Source organism: Cyanistes caeruleus, chromosome 32 (assembly GCF_971803275.1).
Source record: "Cyanistes caeruleus chromosome 32, bCyaCae1.hap1.1, whole genome shotgun sequence".
NCBI lineage: Eukaryota > Metazoa > Chordata > Aves > Passeriformes > Paridae > Cyanistes > Cyanistes caeruleus.
In genome coordinates this window covers 2,433-27,902 of record NC_141733.1, presented here as the reverse complement: position 1 = coordinate 27,902, position 25,470 = coordinate 2,433, and the positions used below count along the sequence as shown (strand labels likewise).

The window sequence follows — 25,470 nt, the reverse complement described above, 5'->3', positions numbered from 1 at the left end:
GATAAACAGGGGAAACTTCCCTCTCCGTGCTGGAGAAACACCCGGATCTTTGATTTCCAGACAACATATCCCACAAGATTTCTCTGCATCCCAGCCCTCAATTTCCCGCCTTGGGTTTTTCCTCAAAGGAGAATGTTCCTTTGAATCCTTCCTTTCGCAAGGGAAAAAAAAAACGTAAAAAGGGAAAAAACTGATTAATCCAACAGCTGGGATATAATTTGCCATCAGAGGGGGACTGTTCATTGCAGGAGGGTGAAAGGGGGGGAAAGGGGGAGAAGCAAAGGGGACAAAATGGAAGGAGCAGGAGGAGGAAAGGAAGGCAGTGTAAGGGGCCAGCGGGGTCCTGGCCGGCCAAGGGGAACAAAAGCCTCGGAGGCGAACCCGGTGAATCACGAAGCGAGCAGGAAACCTGTCCCAGAAGCAAGGGCCAATCTGGGGGAAGGGCAGGTGTCCCTTCCTCAGGTGAGCAGCAGCAGGTACTCCTTGAGGCAGGCGGGCAGCGGCAGCTGCTGCACGGCCTGGGGCAGGAAGCGCAGGCCTAGCGAGCGGCGCACGGCATAGCGCGACAGCGCCTGCAGCGTGCCAGGCGCCGAGCACAGCAGCGTCAGCCGCTGGCACAGCTGCGGGTCCCGGGCCACCTCCCAGGGCAGGCTCCCGTTCTTGCGCAGCTCAAAGTGTCCTGTGGCTCTGTGGAGCAAATCCAGACAGGAATCCTCACGCTCCGTGCCCAGGCCCCGCACCAGCAGCGCCACCAGGCGTGAGATGGGGCTCTGGCCCTTCAGGTTGACCACGCGCACCTCGGCACCGAAGTCCAGCAAAACGCTGACGCTCTCCAGGTTGCCCTTCATGGCCGCCCAGCTCAGGGGGGTGTCGTTGTTGTAGTCCAGGGCGTTGACCAGGGCGCCGTTGGCCAGCAGAGCCCGCACACACTCGGCGTTGTTCTTGAAGGCCGCCCAGTGCAGCGGCGTGTCCTTGTTGCCATCCAGGGCGTTGGGGTTGGCTCCATACTCCAATAAAATCTCCACACAGGTTTCATCTTTTTCTGCTGCATAGTGAAGGGCTGTGCGGTTGTATCCGTCCAGGGCGTTCACCTGGGGGAGAAAATAAAAGGTCTGGGGGTCAGGGAGCGGACCTGCAGCTGGATCTGGCAGCAAGGGAACAAAAGTCACAAATCCCAAACGTAAGGAAAAATGAGGGAGGGTTTCAGCCCAGCAGACAGGGGAAAGCAGGGTAAAAAATCCAGCTAATTTAGGGTTTAATTCTTCCTTCCCAGCCTCCTGGAATCTCAGCGCAAAAATTTAGGTTTCAATCCTACCTCCTCACTTTCCCAAAACCTCAGTGCAAACATTTAGGTTTTAATTCTCCCCCCTCACCCTCCCCAACAGCTCAGCACAATAATTTAGGTTTCTGTCCTTCCTTCGCTCCCTGCCCAGAACTTCTCTCCCTGCTGACACAATGAACCTTCCCCCGCTGCCACCTTGTGACGGGATACAAACCCATGGAGTATCCTGAGCTGGAAAGGACTTACAAAGATAATCAAATCCAAGCCCTGGCTCTGCACAGGAGACTCAAAAATCCCCCCCCTACGCTGGGAGCATTGTCCAAACCCCAGTCCCCGGAGGCTGTGCCCCCATGACACCGGGGGAGAAACTTTTTCCCAAAATCCTACGTAAACCCATCAGCTCTAACCCTAGCTGCTTATCAGCTCCTCCTGACTTCCCCACCCCTCTTCTCAGTGTTTTCCACCCGTTTTCGGTTTTCCCAATGCTTCACCTCAGCTCCTTTTTGCAGCAGCAGCTCCACGCAGTCGGCATCAGCCACCATGCAGGCACAGTGCAGGGGTTTGAGGGTGCCGTGCAGGCAGTTCACATCGGCGCCCTGGAGAGCACAGGAACCCCTCCGGTTGAGGAACACCCCCCTTCCTATCCCATATGGGAAAGGGCTAGCTCACACAAATCCCGGGGGTTTGCAGGAAATGCCCAGGACAGGAACTGCCTCGGCGTCAGAAAAATCCCACCCCTTCGGAAGGGCTTAATTAAGAGATATCTCGTGGGTTCGTTCACAAGGACACTCCCGGTCTTAATACCGGCTCCCGGTTGTGTTTTACCAATGCAGTGTCAACAAACGTGCCCGGAGATCCCCCCCAGCCCCGGGGGTCCGGAAAAGGAAGGAAAAGCCTGGAGTCTCTGAACCAACCGGAGATGCCCTGATCTTCTCCTCTCGGGACCCGAAAACCCCTCCAGGGAGTCCTCACGGTCGTTTCGCAGGGACCGGGACAGCCGGGGATAGCTCGGCAGTGCTCGTCAGAGGGAGCCGGAGCGCTCGAGGGACTCAAGCAGCCCGGCCCGCCGCGGAAGCAGGGGGGATGTCCCGGTCGCAGGGGCTTACCCGACCAATGAGATCCTCCACGTTGTCCCGGGGGAAGGAGCGGATGGCGGCGATGGTGCGGATAAGGCGCTCGGACAGCGAGTACTTGCTCTGGATGCTCTGCATGATGTACCACATGGCGTGGGCCGCACCGCGGCATCCCCGGCCGGCCCCACCGAGCCCCGCGCCGGCCGCGGGGCGGAGCGGCTCGGCCCGGGCCGAGCCGTAGGAGAGTGCGGAGGTGCAGCCGCGGGTGTTCCGGAGGAACTCTGAGTGGCTCCGGAGCGGTTCTGAGGCGGTTCCGGGGACCCCGAGGAGCTTCGGAGGGGGGCCAGGGAGAACGCTCCCGGAGCGTTCCAGGATCAGCGGCGACCGCCGGCCAAACAGGACGCGGAAATACCGCTAGCCAGAAGTGACGTCCCTTCAGGCGCCCCGTCGCACTCTCTTCGCCACCAATCCGGCTCCGTCGACCCCGTCGGTACCAGCCCTACATTCCTTTTCTTCAATCCCCAGCACCGGCCGCCCTTGAGCAGCGCCCGCTAACGGATTTCCACCAATCCGCGCTGTCCCCAGATGACGGAAGCCCTCCCCCTCCTCCACAGACCACCTCGGAACCCTCCATTTCCCCCCAGTTTCCCCCATTTTTTCCAATTCCCTCCATTTCCCCAAAAACTCCGCTTTACCCTTAGGCTACACCCACACCGAGCCAACAACCAATAGGGGTGCAGCACCGGCAACTCAACCGGCGGGGCCGCGCGGTAGAGGCCACGCCGCTTACTCCACAAACGGGACTCAAAATGACCCCAAAATTGGCATTTTTAAAATTCATTTTTATTTCTCCTGCGCCCAGCCACCTCCAGGGATCTCCCGGAGCTCCTGTCCAGGAGCCTTGGATCCCTTCAAAGGTCTCTGTTTGTCCTTTATGGTCGTGGATTGCTGTCCCACTGGGAGCGCCCGCGCCTCGCCGGCCGCAGAGCAGAGCCCTACATAAAGGAACTGGCTACCGAATTTCGGGGTGGCTACCGCACTCTGGGGCGTGGCTACTGAATTTTTGGGGTGCTTGGCTACCGAATTCGGGCGAGGGCGGCTACTGAATTTGGGGAATAACTACAGAATTCGGAGGTTTTGTCTTGGTTTAGAAGGAAAAGGGGTGGAATAAGGAAGGGGCAAAGGGGAAGGGGTAGAGCTGGGGTGCTCCCAGTAACACCAAGCACCCTTCCCAGTAGCCCAAACACCGCCCTTCCCAGGAACCAAATTTTTCTCCCAGTAGCCAATCCCCCTTCCAGTCCCCCCCAGTTACCTTTCCCAGTTTATTCCAATCCCTCCCAGTAACCACCCCCCCACCACTGCCCCCAAGTCCCTCCTCGTGCTCCCCGTATCTCCTCCCAGCTTATTCCAGTCCCCACAGATCCCCCTCTCTGCATCTCCTGGTTTATCCCAAGGCCCTCAGTCCCCTCCCAGTGCCCCCAGTACCTGCTCCACACTTGTCCCAGCCCGGGGGGGCACTAAGGGGGGAAAGGGCATTAGGGGGATTTTGGGTCACCCCGTAGACCGGGATCAGCACTGAGGGGCTTCTCTGGGAGGGCTTGGTGTCCTGCAGGGGGTTCGGGGAGCTCTGGGCTCCTTCCGTGGGGGTTTGGGGTCTTTATGGGAAGAGATCAAGGGTTTGGGGTCACACCATGGGGGTTTGAGGTACTATTGGGGGTTTTGTTTTGGGGTCACCATGGGGGGAGATCAGGGCTTTTGGGGTCTCTATGGGGGGAAATCAGGGACTTGGGGACTTGGGTGTTTGAGGTCCTATATGAGCTTCTGGGGTCCCTCCCTGGAGATGAGGAAAGGGGGCGGGGCTTGGAGGTAAAGAGCAGGGCATGGGGCATTGTTTTGGGGTAAATCCCTTAGGATTTGGGGTTGCTCACCCACACTGGAGGCCAGAGGGGTCCTTGAATCTCGGTAGGCTACACCAGCCTGGGGGGGGGGGGGGGGGTGTCGCAGATCATTATGGGAACCCCTCTATTGTGGGGTGGCCCCCATTTGGGGTGAGGTCTCACCTGCCATCCTGGGGTGCTGTGGGACCGGGGGGGTTCCAGTGGGGCTAAGCGGCTGCAAAAGAGGGGCAGGAGCTTTGGGGGACACCCCTGTGCAACTGGGGGATCCCCAACCCAAAATTCAGAGTGACCCACACTCTAAATTTAGGATGCCCCTCCCTTACCTGACCACTTGGCTGCTGAGCTGCCGGCGGGGCTGGGGGGTGACTGGAATGGCGATGGAAAATTTGGGGGGACCCCTATGAGCAAGGAGGGGTTTTAGAGTGTGGAAGATCCCCATAAAAATTTGGCAGGCACTTACCTGACTGCGTGGGGGAGGGACGGGGGGTGCTGCTGCGGCTGCTCCAGCGCCAGCCCGGGGACAGCTGTGGGGAGATCTGGAGGGCAGTTTTGGCAGGGAGGGAAGTTTGGGGGGGATAGTCTGGTGGTGAGGGAAGGGGCAGAGGGACTTTGGGGGGCATTTTGGGGGCCAGGGAAGGGAAAGGAGGACTTTGGGGGTCACCTGAATGCGGCGCAGCTCTGCATTCTCCTGGCGGAGTGACTCCAGCTCCCTGGGAAGTGGGAGAATTTAATGTGGGGTGTGAATTTCCCCTATTTGGGGTGGGGGTCCCCCCATAGGGCAACTGAGGGGGGAAGAGCAAAGGTGTGGAAGCCCACCAAGATGTCAGTGAATAGCAAAACATGCTGTCACCAATGTGGCAGCCAAGTGGGGATAAGACCCTCCCAAGAAAGTGCCCAGAAGGACGAGGACTCTCACCAAGATGTTGACCAAGGAGTGCTGCCTCACCCACATGCCCAGAGGAGCCCAAGATGGAGGTATGGACCCCCTACCATGGCATCCCCCTCACCTCCTCGTCTCCCTCAGCTCCTCTCTGGCCTTCTCCAGCTCCGCCTGCATCTGCCGAGCTCTGTCCCGGTGTAAGTCCACCAGCAGCTGTGCCTGTGCCTTCTGGAACCGCCATACCTGCGGGACGTGGGTCCACCCCCTTATAACCCCGCAGCATGTGGGGTTGGGGACAGCGGTGGAACCTCATCCCCCGTCACCTGTGTCCTCCTCACCTGCATCACGTGGGCAAGGTGCTTGAGGGCGATGGCCACTGGGTTCTTGAAGAAAACCTTCACCTCCGGGCGCATCTGTTGGGCATGGGGGTGTGAAAAGGATGGGAAGAAGGCTGGGAAACATGAGGGGAAAAGGGTGGGAAGCGGTAGGTGGACATGGGGCACAACGTGGTGGGCACTGGCCTGCTGGGATAGCGGCAGGTAGCGACAGGCGGTGGCACAGACTGGGCAGGGACCTGTAGGAAGGGGAGAAAAAAGTGAGAGAAAAAGGTGTCCGAAAGTCCCCGGAATGGTGTTCCTTGAGGGAAATGGGCCATTTCCCTTCATTTTAGGATTTTAAATTGAAGCAGGATCCTCCATTTCCACAATGCTAAGGGTTTAAATTGAGGGCGAATCCTCTTTTTTCCATCACTCCAAAGATAGAAATTGAGGGCAAACCCTCTTTTCCCGATACTTTAGGGGTTTAAATTGAGGGCAGAGCCCATTTTATTTGCTTGTGTTGAGGTGACCCGTCCTTTCCCCCTCATTTTAAGGGATTAAATTGAGTTAAACTCTCCCTTTCTCAGCATTTTAAGGGCTTAAATTGGGGGTTTTCCTCAGTTTTACCTGTGCCCCCACAGCCCTCACACAGGATGTGGCCACAGCTGGTGATGGTGAACTGGGTGCCATCCTGGCGGAAGCAGCGAGCGCAGTGGAACCAGTCCATGGCAGGACCAGGGTGAGGAGCTGCCTTTGATGTCTCCACACGTGAGAGCCTGTGAGGGAATGAGGGTGAAAGGTGAAGGGAAAAAGGGTGGGAAAAGTTGAGAGAAAAAAGGGATGGAAACGTGAGAGGGAAAGAGTCAGAAATGTGAGGGAAGAAGGGCTGGAAGCATGAGGTGAAAAAGGGCGGGAAATGTGAGGGGAAAAAGGGCGGGAAAGTTGAGGGCGGGGAAAAGAGCAGTAAAAGAGAGAAAAAGGGCGGAAACGTGAGGGGAAAAAACAGAAAGAAAGGTGAGAAGAAAAAGGGTGGGAAAAGGAAGGGGGAAAAGGGTGGGACAGGTGAGAGGAAAAACGGTGCATAAAGGGAGAAAAAAGAAAGAGCAGGAAATACGAGAGGGCTCCAGGTTTGGAGAGTGCAGGGGGAACTCCAGAACATCAATCCTACTATTACCTGATCCCAAAATTCTTCCACGCCACTGTGTAACCCTCTGGCCTCGTCGTGTAATTCCAACCATTTTTAACTGAAGGGATGGGGGGGGGCGGGGGGGGGGGGGGCAGAAATGCACCCCCAGGCCCTCGTGAGGGGGGAATCTGGGGGGGCACAGGGGCCACCTTAAAAACCCCGGTCCTGCTACCCGGTCCTGCTACCCCCCAGTCCCGCTATTTCGGGACCCCTCATTGTGTAATTCCAACCATTTTTGATTCCCGGGGGCGGGGGGAGGGCAGAAAACGCCCCAATAAAACCCCTGGGGAGGGGGGGGGTGTCAATCAGGGATTTGGGGGAGAGGGGCGCAGGGGACACCCTGAAGCCCCGATCCCAGCGTTCCCGGAATCCCTGGATGCCGCTGTGAGCCCTCCGCCCTCGTTGCGTAATTCCAACCATTTTTAATTCCCGGGGGGGCAGGAAACGCGTCGCTGCAGTTACACAAAGCAGGAAGGCGGGGGGGGGGGGAAGTTTGGGGGAGCCCCCTGTCCTTACTTCCCCCAAATCCACCCTGTCCACCCCCCCACCCCCAGATCCATTTCCCGCTTGGAAAACAGCCCCCCCCTCCCCCCTTCCCAAAACAACAAACCCCCAACAATTCGGGCGATTCCCACAATTGCCCCCCACTCAAAACCGGGCGGCTCGGGGGCGTCCGTGCCGGGACCCGCCCTTTTTTTCCCCTTAGGGGTTCCCCCCGCCCAAATTCCTGTTTTTCCAAGGTTTCCCCCCCTCTTCTCCCAGCGTTTTTTCCCCGCTTTTTTCCCAGTGGCGCATCCGGCGGGGAATGGGATGACGGGACTTTCCTGTTCCCGGCCCCGCGCCCGCCTCGCGACCGGGGAGCGCCCCCGCCACGACCCCCTCGGACCCCGGAGCCCGACGGGACCCTCGGAGCCACCCCCAGGTCCCTCCGGAACCCCCCCGGCCCCTCCCGCGCCGCGGAGCCTCCGAGGTGAGTCGGGGGGCGCGGGGGGAGGGGAGGGAGACGCCGTTTTTAGGGGGGAAGGGAAGGGGAAATACCAGAGAAAGCCTCCCTCCCCCCAAAAAATGTGGGAGACTCCCCCTCCAGTTTGGGATCCCTGTTGGATTTGGGATGCGGGAGGCGATGGCGGGGGCGGGGGTGCCGTTGTGGGGCTGGAAATGAGGGAGAAAGGAGAGTGGGAACCCTCCCACAAAAAATTTGGGAGACCTCCCCCCACATCCCAATCGGAGATACCCCCGGGTTTGGATACGGGATGGGGAGCCGATGGCGAAGGACTGGCAATAGATTTGGGGCGGGTGGGATGTGTACGAACGGCAGGTTTTGGCGGTGAAAGAGGGGAGGGAAGAGAGCGGGGATCCCCCCCAGAATGTTGGGAGACCGCCCCCCTTCAACTGGGGATACCCAGGGGATTGAGAAGAACGATGGATTGGAGCCGGGGGCAGGGGGGGCGGTGGAAATGAGGCGCCGTTTTTTGGTTTGGAAAAGATGGAAGAAGGAGAGCGGAAATCACTCCCCCTCCCCAAATTTAGGAGACCCTTCCCCCATTTGGGATACCCCCGATCTTGGATTTGGGAGGGAGAAGGCAACGGCAGGGGGGTGGCAATGGACGAGGAGGGGGATGGTGCCAATTTTAGGTTTGGAAAAGAGGGGAAAAGGGGAGTGGGGACCCCCCACAAAAATTTGGGAGACCCCCTCGCAGTCGGGGAGAACCACGGTCTTGGCTTTGGGATGGGAAGGGAGAGGGATTTGGGCCTGGGGGGTGGGATCAGGCGCTGGTTTCGGGGGGCAGAAGGGGGGAGAATGAGAGTGGAGACCCCCTCCGAAAAATGTGGGAGAGCCCCCCAAAAATTTGGGATAACCCAGTGTTGGATTTGGAGGGCTGGGGGGCTGTGGATGAACCGTTTTGGGAGGAGGGGCAGAGAGTGGGGACCCCTCAAAAAACCTGGGAGTCCCCCCTCAGTATTGAACTTGGGGTGGGGAGTGAATTTTGGGGAAGGTTTCTGGGGCTCTATTGTTCTTTTGTGCCTCCTTCCCAAAATTAAAGGGGGAAGAGGAAAATGGGGGGACTGGGGGTAATTTGAGGGGCATAGGGTAATTTTGGGGGGCACTGGGTGACCTCTCCCTTTGTGATCCCCCCCCATCTGCTTCTCTCCATTTTTCCCCCCCCCAGATTTTTGGGGCTGAGTCTGGAACATCTGCGGGACCCCCCCAAGACCCACAAAGAGCAGGTGGGGGCAGAATTGGGGAGTACAGGGTGATTTGGGGGGGGCATAGAGGGATTTGGGGTCACACAGAAGAATTTGGGAGGACGCAAAGGGATTTTGCGGGGCACAGGGATATTTGAGGGGGCACAGAGGGATTTGGGATCATGTGGTGGAGTTTGAGGTTACACTGAGGGATTTGGGGGGACATGGCGAGATTTGGGGTGATACAAATTTTGGGGGGGAACAGATGGGTTGGGAGGCACAGAAGTTTTTGAGGGGATGAGACTTAGGGGGGATGAGACTTAAGGGATTTGGAATCACCCTGAAGGGTTTGGGGAGGTAACACAGAAGGATTTGGAGGGGGGGTACAGGGAAATTGAGGGCAGCAAAAAAGGAATTTTGGGTCATCCAGAGGGATTTGGGGTCACAAGAAGGATTTTAGAATCACACTGAGAAATTTGGGGGGCACAACAGGAACCAAGATGCAAACAATCCTTTGGAATTGTGGGTTGGAGGGGGTCCCAAGGGGTTTTGGGTGTGCTCAGGGCCCACCTTGATGCCGCAGCCCCCCTGGGAGTCCCCATGGAGCAGGACGAGCCAGACGTGGTGGAACTGCAGGACTCGGACGAGGGGGACGTGGTTCGGAGGGTCTTCATTGGTGAGGGGGGAACCCCAAAAGTGTGCGTGGGGGGCGATTGGGGGACTCCAGGTAACCCACAAAGGGGGTACACAAATTTTGGGGAGATCCAGACACTTTCAGGGGGACTGCAGACAAATTTGGGGGGCTTCAGGCACCCCAAGAAGGGGGTACAGGCAATCTGGGGGGATCCAGACATCCCTGGAGAGGTATATGAGCTCTTCTTGGGGGCTGCAGGCAAATTTGGGGGGGGCTCCAGATGCACCAAGAAAGGGCTAGGGGCATTTCGGAGGGGGTTCAAGGCACTTTTGGGGGTCTCCAGACACCACTGGAAGGGGATAGAGACATTTGATGGGGGCTCAAAACACTTTTAAGGGGGTTTCAGACCCCCCAAGAAAGGGGGGAGTCCAGACACTCCAGGAGGGGGCACAGTCCCTTTTTGGAGTACAGTGAACATTCGGGGTGGGGTCCAGCCCCTTTCTGGGGTGCACTGGACACCAGGAAGGGCCACAGCCCCATTTTGTGCCCCCTCTTGGGTCACAACAAATGTTTGGGTCAGGAGTCCAGCCACTTTTTGGGGTTCAATGACCATTTGAGGAGGGGGTCCATTTCCTTTTTGGGTGCAGTGAACATTTGGGTCAGGGGTCCCAGCCCCTTTTTAGGATCCAGTTAATATTTGGGAATGGAAACCGGCTCCTTTTGGATCACAACGAATATTTGGGTCAGGGGTCCAACCCCTTTCTGGGCCTCAATAGATATTTGGGGAGAAGGCCCAGCCTCTTTTTGGGGCACAACAAACATTTGGGGAGGAGGCCCCGCCCCTTCTGTGCACTCACCCCCTCCCCGTGCCCCTGCTAGCTGACGACGGCATCGTGAGCGACGGTGAGGCCGAGGTGCTGCCGCACGAGATCATCCGCACGGTGATCCCGCACAGCCCCCTGCGTCCCCCGCCACCCCGCGGGACCCCCGGCCCAGCCCCGGGCGGCTCTGAGGAGGGCGGGGGACGCCGGGGTGGGGGCCGCCAGCGCCCCTTTATCTGCAACGAGTGCGGCAAGAGCTTCAGCCACTGGTCCAAGCTGCTGCGGCACCAGCGTACGCACACGGGCGAGCGGCCCAGCACCTGCGGTGAGTGTGGCAAGAGCTTCTCGCAGAACTCGCACCTGGTGCAGCACCGCCGCACCCACACCGGGGAGAAGCCGTACAGGTGCGGCCACTGCGGCAAGAGCTTCTCCTGGAGCTCCAACCTCATCCAGCACCAGCGCATCCACACCGGGGAGCGCCCGTACGGCTGCGCCGAGTGCGGCAAGAGCTTTACGCAGAGCAAGAACCTCATCAAGCACCAGCGCACCCACGCCGGGCCGGGGGCGGCGCGGCCGCGGCGCTGCGCCCACCCCGCGGGTACCTCGAGGGCGCTGAAGGGGCCGCGGGTGGGGGGCGAGGGCGAGGGGCCCGCAGGGGGTGAGAGCGGCCGCGGGCAGGAGCCGCTGATCTGCGTCGAGTGCGGGGAGAGCTTCGCCCGGAGCGCCGCGCTCAGGAGGCACCGCCGGGGGCACCGCCCGCTCTTCGTGCCCTGAGGGGACAATGTGGGGACAATGGCACCAAGATGTGGGACACTGCCCGCTCTTTGTGCCATGAGGGGACACCACGGTGGGGACACAAGGACAGTTGGACAATGATCTGGCAGCTGTTGATGTCCTGCGGGGACACACAAACAGTGAGCCACCCTGGTGGGGGATGCAGGGACTGTACCACAGACAGGGGACACGGTGCCACCATACCAGAGGACACAGGGAGAGTTTTGTGGGCAGGATGTGGTGACAGCTGGGGCCACAAGAGTTGTGCCGCAGGTGATGGGACGTGGTGACACCGAGCTGGGAGACAATAGGAGGCACCTGGTCTGGGACAAGACACCGTGACTCCAAGATGGACAGGACAGAGTGGAGTGACACAGAGCTGATGGCCCCAAGCTCACCCCATGCCCTGGGTCACCCTCGGTGCCCCTCGCTGTCCCCCTTCGGTGCCACATCCCAGAGCTGTAAATAGGGGAAGGGGGGAGGGACACGAGGGGCGGGAGGTGACACCAGGATGCCCCTGTGGGGGCGGGGACCCTCGGGGGAGGGGGGGAGGGTGACACCGGGACGCCCCGGTGGGGTGGGGAGGGGGCATGGACGAGGACGGGCTGCGAATAAAGTTGTGTTTTGGGGGACCTGGGTGTTGGTTTTGGGGGTTGACAAAAATGGGGTGTGGGTGGGCGCCCCAAAAAGGGCTGAGGACAACCCCGGATGGGAGAGTAAAAACCCCTGGGGGAGGGAGGACAAAAAAGCCCTGGGGGGGAAATTTTGGGGGGCCCAAGGGTTTGGTGGGGTCCCGGTTCAATCCCTGCAAAGCCGTGGGAAGGATGACAGGAGGATTTTGGGAATCAATGAAGGGGTCTAAAAACTGGGAAGGTGATTGTGGAGGGGTCCCAAATTGGGAGGGGGTCGGGGGGAACCCAAAACCGGAAAGGGTGTTGAAGGGGGCAAAAAAATAATCAGGCCAACTCACGAAACTCAAGACCATTCAACTAACGCTAAACATCACTAAAAAAATCCCCAAAGCTCTACCTTTAAACTAATACGTAGATAGTTACTGATACTCGATAAAAAAAAAAAAAAAATTAAAGCTAATTAAAAACAAAAAATACCCATCTAAATTACTAAGAAATTGAAAAATATCACCATCCCCCCAAAAATACCTATAGAAATCCACCGTATGAATGCCCATGTCCCCAAAAATAAAACTAATAATAAACACCACAACGTAAAGAAATCCAAACGTATCATCAACACCCAAACTGAAAAACACAACATGAAATAAGTAAAAGAGATCCGGTAATATATGCCACTACAAACAAAATAAATCAATTACTAAAAATCACCTTAAAACCACTAGATAAGAAACTTCAGATCATTAACCGCTGCATCTAACAAAAACCACCTAATTAATACCCAAAACTCGGCTAACCAAACAAACAATACCCAATTTGAACCCCTACATACTAAAAACAAAACTAAAATCCCAATAATACAGATCAAAATCTATTTTAATTGATTCTACCTAAAATACAAACCCATTCATCAAATTATCTTTACTCAAAAACCAAATTTCACACACTATACAACACAATAAAAAAGCACACCATGTACCACCAAAAAATCTAATATTGAATAAAGCAAATAAATAATGCAATAAATATTGAGTAAAAACCACCTCTACTTACTAAATATTACAACCACTATATTTAACTGTATCTACATAAAAGTATATCTACAATTAAAATACATTACTTGGAGCATTAAGCCAAATATAAACAACAAAAAATAAAATGTCCTGAAATTACATTATATAAGAATATCCCCTACGTTTGCTTTATGCCCAAACATAAATTCTCTAACTTCAAAATTAAAAAAACAAAACCTTCGAACATAAAATCTATATACAATACAGCCTCACCCAAATTCTCTCTCAACTCTTATCTAACACAGACAACAAAAAATCCAATTATTTACCACTGCATCTATTTAAATGGAGTTAGCTGTCCCATTTGCTCATTTTAAGTGTTACCTTTTCCAGCATTTCAAGGGTTTAAAGCTGCATTTCAGGGCACTTCTACCCACACCCCGGCACCAAATATTTCCAACGGGAGCAAGCCCAGCGGGTATGTAACGGTAATGCCACCTGGGAGTCCGTTCTTTTTCTTATTTTCATTTATAATGTAGAGAGCCCTGATTAAAGGTCCCTATGAGACACCATTCATATCAATACTATTCTTCTCCATGTAATTAATCACAGGTGGAGTGCTACTTAGTAATCACTAAAAAATAATTATGCAAGTCCATAAATTATCCAACTTAGCTGGCAACACTGCTGAAACACAAAGTTTTTCTTCTTACCTTTTTTTTTTTTCCTTTGCTCCATTGTTCTGAGTAATCCCAGCAAAAAAGAAAACACTGCTTTTTCCCAAAGAGTTTTCTTCTATGCAGAGCTTCGTACCTCAAATTTAACTCAGAGAAGCCAAACAGCTACAGTCCCTCTGAGGGCTTTTATACCCGGTGGGATTTGCCGCCTCCCCTTTCCCAGGCATTGTGGGAAAAAGAGGCGGGCCCAATTAGGGGTATATTAACCCCAGGCTGTGCTAAGGGGCATTATTCCTTCCAGGGGAATCAGCAGGGGCAAAGAGCTCCTCTCTCATTTCAGTGAAGAAGCTCTTTCAACTTACTTCAGCCTGCTAAAAGCAGGCATCTTTTGGGCATTCGAAGCAGCAGAAGTTTTGAAAACACCTTGAAGAAAACAATATTGAATACAGGGAGTATTTAAGTTTATGATTCTGGGCTGGGGGTTCAGGGGCAATGAGATGCTTTTATCATGACTCTTCTTCATGGCTTTTTTTTTAGGAGGATTGCAATTTCCAGAAGTTCTAGATCATGTCAAGTGCAATATTTCAGATTCTCTCAGCAGATTCATCGTAACACAAAGGGAACCGCCCCCGCAGCAGCTTTCCTTAGCAGCGGATCGGCCTCTCGCACATATTCGCTTCGGAGAGATAAGACGAGGGCTGTGGTCACAGAGGGGATAAAAACAGGGCGGTGGGGAAGGATTCACACCGGTTAGGGGTTTTGAGTCATGAGGAGGGGAAGGTTTGAGAAATGGCCTCCAGGGCCACAGTGAGGGAAAGGCTCACTTTAGCTAACAATGCTGAGGCGGGCAGGGCAGAGCAGTCCCAGGGTGTGTTGTCACTTGTCTCTCGTGCTTTGGTATCTTCTGTGCATCTCATGTAAAGTGTCTCTTGCCTTAGCCCTCCCAGGAGCTTATGAGAAACACCAGGTCCTTACGTTCATCTCCCATCTTTGCGTTCCTCGGCCCGACACCGGAGAAACTTCCATTCGGGAGCTCAGACACACGTCAGAAGCGCATCTGTCTTTAGAAGCATGTGATCGTATGTCTTTTTAGGTCTTGTTCTCCGCTGTGTTGACAGCTATGTGCAGCAATGTTTCTTTACAGTGGATAAGGACTTGTGCCGATTCAAAGGCAGGCAGAGGCTTCCAGCCACAGGATTCTCAGGCATCTGTCTCTGCTGTTCTTGGAAAAAGTTGTTCCGTTAGCATCTTTTTCCTCCGGGGTCGTCCGAGCCCGGCAGGCTCGCCTTGGGTCCCTCATCGATCATCACGTTCAGCATTCTCTCGGTCCTCGTGAGGACTTTCTTGTCTCAGAGAGTTTTCTCTCCCTGTCACGTCCCCTCGTCTCACGTGTCACGGGTGTCTGGGGGTATTTGGTCCGGAGCTGCTCTGCCCTGCCGCCCAGCCCGGTTGTAGGTGTTTAAGGATAAGTCCCGGGCACTTGTAATCGGAGACTTGTAGTACGGGCTGTGGTTGGGAGTCTAGGTGGTATTCTTCTGTTGGCAGCAGGTGTCTGGAGCTGTGAAGTTACCCTGCAGCACTTTGACTTTTTTCCTAACTTTCTTTCAGATGCAGACAGATTGACCTCGTGGCAGAGCACCTGTCCCAGATGATGGGGTTCCCCTTGAGAAGGTCGGTCACGGTTTTACTTTGCAGCGGGGCTGGAACCGGTCACTGTGTAACAGCTCTGCTCTTTGTCTTTATTTCTAGGAAGTAAAGCCGGATAGCAGCAGGGAAGGCGAAGCAGGTGGAAGGTGAGCCTCGGTTGGTGGAGAGAAGCAGTTGTTCTTGCTGGGGTCTCAGTTTCTGGTGCAACTCCAAGCATCCCTGCTTGTTTGTGTGTTTTAGGCTGCCTCCTGATGCTGTGCTGAGGCCCCCTCACTGACCTGCCAAGAGACCCGGTTTGCTTCTCTGGTGAGCCCCAGGAAATATTACCGGAGTCTGTGACGAAGCCTCGACCTCGTCCACGTGTCGGTGCGGTCCGGGTACCCTTTAGGCGCGGCCGAGGAGTCGCGGCGAGTCAGAAGGAGCGGGGAGGGCGCGCTCAACTTTTAGAGATGCCGCATCGCCTCCTGTCCGTTTATCCTAGGCGAACCCTGCGACGACGGTGTCCGCCTCGGGGCGTGGCCGAAGCGTGCGGCCCGAGGACCTGGGAGTTCCTAAGAGACAGTGAGTAGGAGTTGGGTTTTGGTGAATATGCCACTAAGATTGTGCTCTTATATTTGGTTTTCTTTATCATAGGTGATGATACTTGTCTGAGACAACAGCCAGGTGAGAGAAGAACTTCCCAGACAGAGAGGTGGCTTTGTTCGGTCCCTGACCGGCCTCTCGCTGTGACTCACATCTTCAGCCCTCTGAGAGATAAGTGGAGCCCACAGAGGGGGTCAAAGCAGGGCGGCGGGTCGGGACTGAGATCGGTTTGGGTTTTTGAGTGAGCTTTGGGGATGGGGAGGTTCTGGAAATGACCCCATAGGCCCCAGTGAAGGAAAGCCTCACTTTGGCTCGCAATGCTGAGGCAGGCAAGGCAGAGCACTCCCAGGGTGTGTTGTCACTTGTCTCTCGTGCCTTCTGTGTCTTCTGTGCATCTCGTGTAATGTGTCTCTTGCCTTAGCCCTCCCAGGAGCTTATGAGAAACACCAGGTCCTTACGTTCATCTCCCATCTTTGCGTTCCTCGGCCCGACGCCGGCGAAACTTCAATTCGGGAGCTCTGACACACGTCAGAATCGCATCTGTCTTCAGAAGCATGTGATCGGATGTCTTTTTTGGTCTCATTCTCCGCTGTGTCGACAGCTATATGCAGCAGTGTTTTTTTTACAGTGGATAAGGACTTGTGCCGATTCAAAGGCAGGCAGAGGCTCCCAGCCACAGGATTCTCAGGCATCCGTCTCTGCGGTTCTTGGAAAAAGTTGTTCCGTTAGCATCTTTTTCCTCCGGGGTCATCCGAGCCCGGCAGGCTCGCCTTGGGTCCCTCCTCGGTCATCACGTTCAGCATTCTCTCGGTCCTCGTGAGGACTTTCTTGTCTCAGAGTTTTCTCTCCCTGTCATGTCCCCTCGTGTCACGGGTGTCTGGGGGTATTTGGTCCGGAGCTGCTCTGCCCTGCCGCCCAGCCCGGTTGTAGGTGTTTAAGGACAAGTCCCGGGCACTTGTAATTGGAGATTTGTAATACGGGCTGTAGTTGGAGTCTAGGTGGTATTCTTCTGTTGGCAGCAGGTGTCTGGAGCTGTGAAGTTACCCTGCTGCACTTTGACTTTTTTCCTAACTTTCTTTCAGATGCAGATGGATTGACCTCGTGGCAGAGCACCTGTCCCAGATGAGGGGGTCCCCCTGAGGAGGTCGGTCACGGTTTTACTTTGCAGCGGGGCTGGAACCGGTCACTGTGTAACAGCTGTGCTCTTTGTCTTTATTTCTAGGAAGTAAAGCTGGAAAGCAGCGGGTAAGGCGAAGCAGGTGGAAGGTCAGCCTTGGCTGGTGGAGAGAAGCCGTTGTTCTTGCTGGGGTCTCAGTTTCTGGTGCAACTCCAAGCATCCCTGCTTGTTTGTGTGTTTTAGGCTGCCTCCTGATGCTGTGCTGAGGCCCCCTCACTGACCTGCCAAGAGACCCGGTTTGCTTCTCTGGTGAGCCCCAGGAAATATTACCGGAGTCTGTGACGAAGCCTCGACCTCGTCCACGTGTCTGTGCGGTTCGGGTACCCTTTAGGCGCGGCCGAGGAGTCACGGCAAGTCGGGGGCGTCGGAAGGAGCGGGGAGGGCGCTCTCAACTTTTAGCGACGCTACATCGCCTCCTGTCCGTTTATCCTAGGCGAACCCTGCGACGACGGTGTCCGCCTCGGGGCGTGGCCGAAGCGTGCGGCCCGAGGACCTGGGAGTTCCTAAGAGACAGTGAGTAGGAGTTGGGTTTTGGTGAATATGCCACTAAGATTGTGCTCTTATATTTGGTTTTCTTTATCATAGGTGATGATACTTGTCTGAGACAACAGCCAGGTGAGAGAAGAACTTCCCAGACAGTGAGGTGGCTTTGTTTGGCTCCCTGACCGGCCTCTCGCTGTGACTCACATCTTCAGCCCTCTGAGAGATAAGTGGAACCCGCAGAGAGGATCAAAGCAGGGCGGTGGGTCGGGACTGAGATCGGTTTGGGTTTTTGAGTGAGCTTTGGGGATGGGGAGGTTCTGGAAATGACCCCATAGGCCCCAGTGAGGGGAAGCCTCACTTTGGTTTGTAACGCTGAGGCGAACAGGGCAGAGCAGTCCCAGGGTGTGTTGTCACTTGTCTCTCGTGCCTTCTGTGTCTTCTGTGCATCTCGTGTAACATGTCTCTTGCCTTAGCCCTCCCAGGAGCTTATGAGAAACCCCGGGGTCCTTCTGTTCGTCTCCTATCTTTGCGTTCCTCGGCGCGGCGCCGGCGAAGCTTCGATTCGGGAGCTCTGACACGTGTCAGAATTGCATCAGTCTTTAGAAGCATGTGATCAGATGTTTTTTTAGGTCTTGTTCTCAGCTGTGTCAACAGCTATATGCAGCAGTGTTTTTTTACAGTGGATAAGGACTTGTGCCGATTCAAAGGCAGGCAGAGGCTTCCAGCCACAGGATTCTCAGGCATCCATCTCTGCGGTTCTTGGAAAAAGTTGTTCCATTAGCATCTTTTTCCTCCGGGGTCATCCGAGCCCGGCAGGCTCGCCTTGGGTCCCTCCTCGGTCATCACGTTCAGCATTCTCTCGGTCCTCGTGAGGACTTTCTTGTCTCAGAGAGTTTTCTCTCCCTGTCACGTCCCCTCGTCTCACGTGTCACGGGTGTCTGGGGGTATTTGGTCCGGAGCTGCTCTGCCCTGCCGCCCAGCCCGGTTGTAGGTGTTTAAGGACAAGTCCCGGGCACTTGTAATTGGAGATTTGTAATACGGGCTGTAGTTGGAGTCTAGGTGGTATTCTTCTGTTTGCAGCAGGTGTCTGGAGCTGTGAAGTTACCCTGCAGCACTTTGACTTTTTTCCTAACTTTCTTTCAGATGCAGACGGTTTGACCTCGTGGCAGAGCACCTGTCCCAGATGAGGGGGTCCCCCTGAGGAGGTCGGTCACGGTTTTACTTTGCAGCGGGGCTGGAACCGGTCACTGTGTAACAGCTGTGCTCTTTGTCTTTATTTCTAGGAAGTAAAGCTGGAAAGCAGCGGGTAAGGCGAAGCAGGTGGAAGGTCAGCCTCGATTGGTGGAGGGAAGCAGTTGTTCTTGCTGGGGTCTCTGTTTCTGCTATAACTTTAATCCCTTGTTTTTTTTTTTATTTTAGGTGGTCTACTTGCAAGATATCCCAGCCCAGGATGCTGGAGGACAGGTGGGTGCATGCTCTGTGGGTGTTTTGGTGTTTAAGTCCCTGGTTTGCTGCTAATCTTCAGTTCTCTAAGATAGAATGAAAGAACCTCATCACAAATCCCACCTTGTGGATCCTGACACACGTTGGTGTCATGGACAGGATTCTGAGAGACAGAAGGGGTTGCAGGTTTATCGTGCAGTCAGTATCAGGGGAAAGACGTTTCGCCTCAGCCGCCCCTAGCCTGCCACGCCAGTGAGCAGTGTCTAGAAAGCAAGGGAGGTGACTCGAATTTGTTAAAAACTGCACATGCCTCAGGGCAAAGCACCCCACACTCGTTTGAGGGCTCTGTCTTCAGAACTTTACAGGGGATCTTTGAGTATGAGAAGTGGGACTGTGAGGTTTTTCTGTTTAAAGTCCCTGGTTTGCTGCTAATCTTCAGTTCTCTAAGATAGAATGAAAGAACCTCATCACAAATCCCACCTTGTGGATCCTGACACGAATCGGTGTCACGGACAGGATTCTGAGAGACAGAAGGGGTTGCAGGTTTATTGTGCAGTCATTATCAGGGGAAAGACGTTTCGCCTCAGCCGCCCCTAGCCTGCCACGTTGGTGAGCAGTGTCTAGAAAGCAAGGGAGGTGACTCGAATTTGTTAAAAACTGCACATGCCTCAGGGCAAAGCACCCCACACTCGTTTGAGGGCTCTGTCTTCAGAACTTTACAGGGGATCTTTGGGTATGAGAGGTGGGACTGAGTGGTTTTTCTTCTGTTTAAAGTCCCTGGTTGGCTGACAAGCTTTTGTAGTCCAAGATGGAATAAAGGAACCACATCAGGAATTCCACCTTGTGCATTGTGACAGTAACTCAGAGTGCTTTTTTCTTTTCTGTCTTTGCAGGATTCTGCGTTGCCCCGAGCACGGCAAGGAGCAGAGATGAGCAGGTGAGTTGGCATTTTGAAGTTAAGTTAGAGGACAGGGCTGTAGTGGGATGGGCCCCTCTGAAGCCAAGGGAGAGGGTTTCTTTGCAAGCTCCCCAGAGCTTTTGCCGGGCAGGGCAGTTCCAATCCATCTTCTCGTTCTCTCGTGTTTCACGTCATCGGCCATCTCAGCCTCTCGACGTCGTCGTGGATTTTTTCGTCCGAGGAACCGGCCTTCACGTCCGCAGCTATCGCCACGTTCACCCGGCAGACATCGCCTGTGACTGCCTTGTACCGTGCCTGCCTCTGTAAAACTAATTGCATTGTGCCTGCCTCTGTAAAACTAATTGCATTGTGCCTGCCTCTGTAAAACTAATTGCATTGTGCCTGCCTCTGTAACTCAGCTTAGCTGCATTGTGCCTGCCTCTGTAACTCAGCTTAGCTGCATTGTGCCTGCCTCTGTAACTCAGCTTAGCTGCATTGTGCCTGCCTCTGTAACTCAGCTTAACTCAACTGCATTGTGCCTGCCTCTGTAACTCAGCTTAACTTAACTGCATTGTGCCTGCCTCTGTAAAACTAATTGCATTGTGCCTGCCTCTGTAAAACTAATTGCATTGTGCCTGCCTCTGTAAAACTAATTGCATTGTGCCTGCCTCTGTAAAACTAATTGCATTGTGCCTGCCTCTGTAAAACTAATTGCATTGTGCCTGCCTCTGTAACTCAGCTTAGCTGCATTGTGCCTGCCTCTGTAACTCAGCTTAACTCAACTGCATTGTGCCTGCCTCTGTAACTCAGCTTAACTCAACTGCATTGTGCCTGCCTCTGTAACTCAGCTTAACTCAACTGCATTGTGCCTGCCTCTGTAACTCAGCTTAACTTAACTGCATTGTGCCTGCCTCTGTAACTCATCTTAACTTAACTGCATTGTGCCTGCCTCTGTAACTCATCTTAACTTAACTGCATTGTGCCTGCCTCTGTAACTCAGCTTAACTTAACTGCATTGTGCCTGCCTCTGTAACTCAGCTTAACTTAACTGCATTGTGCCTGCCTCTGTAACTCAGTTTAACTTAACTGCATTGTGCCTGCCTCTGTAACTCAGCTTAACTTAACTGCATTGTGCCTGCCTCTGTAACTCAGCTTAACTTAACTGCATTGTGCCTGCCTCTGTAACTCAGTTTAACTTAACTGCATTGTGCCTGCCTCTGTAACTCAGCTTAACTTAACTGCATTGTGCCTGCCTCTGTAACTCAGCTTAACTTAATTTAACTGCATTGTGCCTGCCTCTGTAACTCAGCTTAACTTAACTGCATTGTGCCTGCCTCTGTAACTCAGCTTAACTTAACTTAACTGCATTGTGCCTGCCTCTGTAACTCAGCTTAACTTAATTTAACTGCATTGTGCCTGCCTCTGTAACTCAACTTCCATTGGTTTGGAGCTGCCCTGCCCTGGCACATAGTTAGTTAGGTGGAACAAGTATAAAAGGTTACAGTTCCTCTTTTCTATGAGGTTTTTGTGTAAAAAATGTGTGGGCCTTGAGGGTGGCTGAGTCATAGCTACCATAGAATCCCTCACTGACCATCTTGTGTTGTTGTTTTGCAGGTCTCTGATGCCTATTTTCTGAGGATCTACCATTTGATGTTGAGAAGCAGCAGTGAGAAGATATGTCAGGGCATTTTGTTCAGCAGAGTGTTTCAAATAAGGGTTGCAGTCACTGTGCGAGTTAGTCTCCTGCTGCATGTCAGAGCGTGTCTGTCTGTGAGAGTCGGTGGGTCTGGGTCTGCTTGTGTGCATGTGTGTCGAGTGGTTCTAACCTTGTCTGTATGGCTTTTGCTTTTCAGGACTTGCAATTCACTTTTAAATTTAGAATAAAAAATCCCCAGCTGGGGGTTTTTTTTTTTTTCCCTCCCAGCTGGGGTTTTTTTTTCCTCGGTCCCGGCCGGTCTGTGAGGCGACAGTCATCGCCAAAGTTTGGGCACGGACCGGCCCCGGGCCGAGGTTTTCGTCAGGCAGGCTGAATTTGACGCCCCCCGGGAACCGAGTTCCCGTGGGGTAGGAGGGGGGTGTGTGTTTGTGTCGAGTGGTTCTAACCTTGTCTGTATGGCTTTTGCTTTTCAGGACTTGCAATTCACTTTTAAATTTAGAATAAAAAATCCCCAGCTGGGGGGTTTTTTTTTTTTTCCCTCCCAGCTGGGGTTTTTTTTCCTCGGTCCCGGCCGGTCTGCGAGGTGACAGTCATCGCCAAAGTTTGGGCACGGACCGGCCCCGGGCCGAGGTTTTCGTCAGGCAGGCTGAATTTGACGCCCCCCGGGAACCGAGTTCCCGTGGGGTAGGAGGGGGGTGTGTGTTTGTGTCGAGTGGTTCTAACCTTGTCTGTATGGCTTTTGCTTTTCAGGACTTGCAATTCACTTTTAAATTTAGAATAAAAAATCCCCAGCTGGGGGGGTTTTTTTTTTTTCCCTCCCAGCTGGGGTTTTTTTTCCTCGGTCCCGGCCGGTCTGCGAGGCGACAGTCATCGCCAAAGTTTGGGCACGGACCGGCCCCGGGCCGAGGTTTTCGTCAGGCAGGCTCATTTTCAGGCTCCCGGGAACCACGTTCCCGAGGACCAACGACAGCAGGATTATAATGGGGCGGTGGAGAGGAGAGTGACGGTGAGTATGTGTGCGAGCTGAAGCCGGCTTCTGTGGCGAATGAGTATTGTGTTTTCTGTGTGCTCCTTGTGGTTTGGCATAGCAGTAATAACGAAACAGCATGTATTGACCTTTCCAGAACTGTAGAAATAGTTATATTCTGTTAATATGTATTTGGCTTGTATTGTTCTGTATTTGCATTTGCTGCTGTGTTTTGCTGTATTACTCTGTATGTGAATTAGGAATTTTTCAGTGTGTACATGGATTGTATTGTAATGCATTTGTCTCCAGTTTATCTGTGTTTTGCTGTACTGTAAATAAATTCATTAAATAAAGGTGAATAAACCTTCATCCCCCTGCCCCCCTCCCCCCACTCCCCCCCGGCTCTTGTGTTTTCGGTGTGGTGTAGTCATTATTTTCATTCTATTTCTTGCTTTTCAATCTCTTTCTAACTTTCTCTAAGTCTCTGTCACTGTTGCTCACTCTATTTTTCTGTTTCTTTTCTCTCCAACTCTGTTTCCTTTCCCTCTAGCTCCGAGTTAGACAGAAAGCAACTGGACTCGATTCCTTTCCACCGTAACTCCGAGTTATGGTGAACAGGAATTGTCTCAGTTTCCTTTCTCTCTGCCTCTGAGTTAGATGGAAAGGAAGTAGAGTTGGTTTCTCTCCACTCTCCCTCTCTTTCTTTTCTCTCCAAGTCTGTTTCCTTTCCCTCTAGGTCCGAGTTAGACAGAAAGCAAACAGACTCGATTCCTTTCCACCGTAACTCCGAGTTACGGTGAACAGGGATTGTCTCAGTTTCCTTTCTCTCTGCCTCTGAGTTAGATGGAAAGGAAGTAGAGTTGGTTTCTCTCCACTCTCCCTCTCTTTCTTTTCACTTTGACTCTGTTTCCCTTTTTTCTGTGACTCTGACTTAGACTTGGACTTAGTTTCTTTTTGCTCCCCCTCTGTTTCCCTTTTCTCTGTGAGTCTGACTCGGACTTGGACTTAGTTTCTTTTTGCTCCCCCTCTGTTTCCCTTTTCTCTGTGACTCTGACTTGGACTTAGTTTCTTTTTGCTCCCCCTCTCTTTCCCTTTTCTCTGTGACTTTGACTTGGACTTGGTTTCTTTTTGCTCCCCCTCTGTTTCCCTTTTCTCTGTGACTCTGACTTGGACTTAGTTTCTTTTTGCTCCCCCTCTGTTTCCCTTTTCTCTGTGACTCTGACTTGGACTTAGTTTCTTTTTGCTCCCACTCTCTTTCCCTTTTCTCTGTGCCTCTGACTTTGACTCGGACTTAGTTTCTTTTTGCTCCCACCCTCTTTCCCTTTTCTCTGTGCCTCTGACTTTGTTTCTCTTCAGTCTCTCTCTATTTTCTTTCCCTGAAACTTAAACTCATTTCTCTTCTAACTTCTTGTTTTGCTTTCTAGCTTAAACTTTAAACTTAGAAAAAGCAGCAGTAGAACCTTTCGTGCTCCTGGGGAGTAAAAAAACAACTTAAAAATTATAAAGTACATACCACTTACTCCCCGGGAGCACGAAACCTTCTACTGCTGCACCAGACTTATAGTTTTTATTCTTTTTCTTTATAGTATATATACTATATAGGGGGGCTCCACCCCCTCCCACCTACACTATACCTAGTCCCCACCCGTATCCCACCCTCACACACTCCTGGCACACAACTTACCCTACCCTAGCATTCACCCAAGCCCTGCACCAACCCCTCCCATACACCCCCTGTGCCCAAGCACCCACCCCTACTGCACACCCCCCATGCCCTAGCACCCACCCAGCCCCAAGCACCCACCCCTACTGCACACCCCCCGCATCCCCTAGCCCCCACCCCTACTGCACACCCCCCGATCCCCTAGCCCCCACCCCTCCTGCACACCCCCCGATCCCCTAGCCCCCACCCCTACTGCACACCCCCCCGATCCCCAAGCACCCACCCCTCCTGCACACCCCCCACCCCCTGGCACCCACCCCTCAAGGACACCCCAGCCCCAAACACAGCCCCCCACCCCAGCACCCTCACTCCCAACACACCTGCAACAACGGGAGCCCCCCCAATCAACACAACACCCACCGAAACACCACCCCTCAACCCCAGCAGAGCCCCCGAGCCGCCCGGCACGCCACACCACCCCCCGGCACCGCTCCGCCCCTCGGGACCACCCCAGAACCGTCGATCACGCCGCCCCACCCCCGGCACCGCCCCCCGGGACCGCCTCCACGCCGTCCGTCACGCAGCCCCGCCCCGCGACCCCGCCCCCGGCACCACCCCCGCGCCGTCCGTCACGCGGCCCCGCCCCTCGGGACCGCCCCGCGCGTGTCCGTCACCGAGCCCCGCCCCCGAGCCGCCCGTCACGCCGCCCCGCCCCTCGAGACCGCCCCGCGGCTGTCCGTCACGCCGCCCCGCCCCCTGGCAGCGCCTCCCACCTGTCCGTCACGGCGCCCCGCCTCGATGACATCAGACAACCGCCATTTTATGAAAATATCAACATTAACATTTTTAATAAAATACATAAAAAACCACGACGAAACGACACGGTAACACAAGCACCACGGCCCGCACGCACCCCGCCGACCCCGCCACGCCAAAAAACCGGTCCCGAAGCCGCAGAAAAAGTCGCGATCACCGTCGCCCCCCCAAGCCCCGCCCGGCCGCGGGAGCGCCCCGCGCCGACCCGGAACGACCCTCCGGCGCGCGCCAGCGCGCCGGATGGTCGTTCCGGGTCGGCGCGGGGCGCTCCCGCGGCCGGGCGGCTCCGGTAAACCCCCCGACACGGGCGCCGCCATCTTGACCGGAAGCGCGTCACCGGCACCACGGCAACCGCCCGGAACTCCCCTCGGCGCCGCCCCGCCCACCGGTACCGCCCCCGAGGTGTCCGTCACGCCGCCCCGCCCCCCGGCACCGCCCCCCCGCCTGCCCGTCAAGGCGCTCCGCCCCGATGACATCACACGGCCGCCATTTTGTAAAAAAATATAAACAATCACATTTTTAATAAAATACGTCCAGAAACACGACAAAAACACACCGTAACACAAGCACCACACCCCGCACACACCCCGCCGACCCCGCCACGCCAAAAAACCCGTCCCGAAACCCCAGAAACAATCCCGATCACCGTCACACCCCCAAGCGCCGCGCGGCCGCGAGAGCGCCCCTCGCCGACCCGAAACGACCCTCCGGCGCGCGCCAGCGCGCCGGAGGGTCGTTCCGGGTCGCGAGGGGCGCTCCCGCG

General features: G+C 54.6%; 3 protein-coding genes and 1 long non-coding RNA gene across 28 annotated transcripts; 2 read left to right on the top strand and 2 right to left on the bottom strand.

Moving 5' to 3' along the window:
* Nucleotides 1–194: 194 nt before the first annotated feature.
* On the bottom strand, nucleotides 195–3,096 carry ASB8 (ankyrin repeat and SOCS box containing 8). The gene is made up of 3 exons (XM_023943322.2): nucleotides 2,389–3,096; nucleotides 1,774–1,878; nucleotides 195–1,091 (listed from the first exon to the last, which is right to left on the bottom strand). The coding sequence occupies exons 1-3, from the start codon at nucleotides 2,503–2,505 to the stop codon at nucleotides 459–461; spliced, it is 855 nt and encodes a 284-aa protein (XP_023799090.1). The 5' UTR covers nucleotides 2,506–3,096; the 3' UTR covers nucleotides 195–458.
* An 80-nt stretch (nucleotides 3,097–3,176) lies between these two features.
* Nucleotides 3,177–7,443, bottom strand: RNF212B (ring finger protein 212B). Of its 6 annotated transcripts, none has more exons than XM_086870487.1 (12): nucleotides 6,625–7,443; nucleotides 6,078–6,226; nucleotides 5,655–5,707; nucleotides 5,472–5,546; nucleotides 5,261–5,376; nucleotides 4,915–4,963; nucleotides 4,714–4,789; nucleotides 4,577–4,619; nucleotides 4,416–4,467; nucleotides 4,284–4,332; nucleotides 3,841–3,872; nucleotides 3,177–3,350 (listed from the first exon to the last, which is right to left on the bottom strand). In XM_086870487.1, the coding sequence occupies exons 2-12, from the start codon at nucleotides 6,175–6,177 to the stop codon at nucleotides 3,288–3,290; spliced, it is 708 nt and encodes a 235-aa protein (XP_086726613.1). In that variant the 5' UTR covers nucleotides 6,178–6,226; nucleotides 6,625–7,443; the 3' UTR covers nucleotides 3,177–3,287. The 6 variants fall into 6 exon arrangements, with proteins under 6 accessions (XP_086726613.1, XP_086726614.1, XP_086726609.1 ...); XM_086870488.1 differs by having other exon boundaries at nucleotides 6,078–6,336; nucleotides 6,625–7,423; XM_086870483.1 differs by lacking the exon at nucleotides 3,841–3,872.
* A 93-nt stretch (nucleotides 7,444–7,536) lies between these two features.
* Nucleotides 7,537–11,588, top strand: LOC111922412 (uncharacterized). The gene is made up of 4 exons (XM_086870481.1): nucleotides 7,537–7,606; nucleotides 8,808–8,865; nucleotides 9,407–9,499; nucleotides 10,337–11,588. The coding sequence occupies exons 3-4, from the start codon at nucleotides 9,424–9,426 to the stop codon at nucleotides 11,050–11,052; spliced, it is 792 nt and encodes a 263-aa protein (XP_086726607.1). The 5' UTR covers nucleotides 7,537–7,606; nucleotides 8,808–8,865; nucleotides 9,407–9,423; the 3' UTR covers nucleotides 11,053–11,588.
* A 59-nt stretch (nucleotides 11,589–11,647) lies between these two features.
* LOC111928524 (uncharacterized) lies at nucleotides 11,648–22,597 on the top strand. 20 transcript variants are annotated; one of them, XR_015281311.1, is made up of 14 exons: nucleotides 11,648–15,045; nucleotides 15,124–15,167; nucleotides 15,262–15,327; nucleotides 15,503–15,582; nucleotides 15,655–15,684; nucleotides 16,686–16,848; nucleotides 16,964–17,130; nucleotides 17,214–17,293; nucleotides 17,366–17,522; nucleotides 18,407–18,468; nucleotides 18,547–18,590; nucleotides 18,683–18,727; nucleotides 19,600–19,643; nucleotides 21,219–22,597. It is a non-coding gene; the product is annotated as an uncharacterized LOC111928524 (long non-coding RNA). The 20 variants fall into 20 exon arrangements; XR_015281306.1 differs by having other exon boundaries at nucleotides 11,652–15,045; nucleotides 16,686–16,747; nucleotides 16,826–16,848; nucleotides 17,366–18,468; XR_015281303.1 differs by having other exon boundaries at nucleotides 11,652–15,045; nucleotides 16,686–16,747; nucleotides 16,826–16,869; nucleotides 17,366–18,468.
* The last annotated feature ends 2,873 nt before the right edge of the window (nucleotides 22,598–25,470 follow it).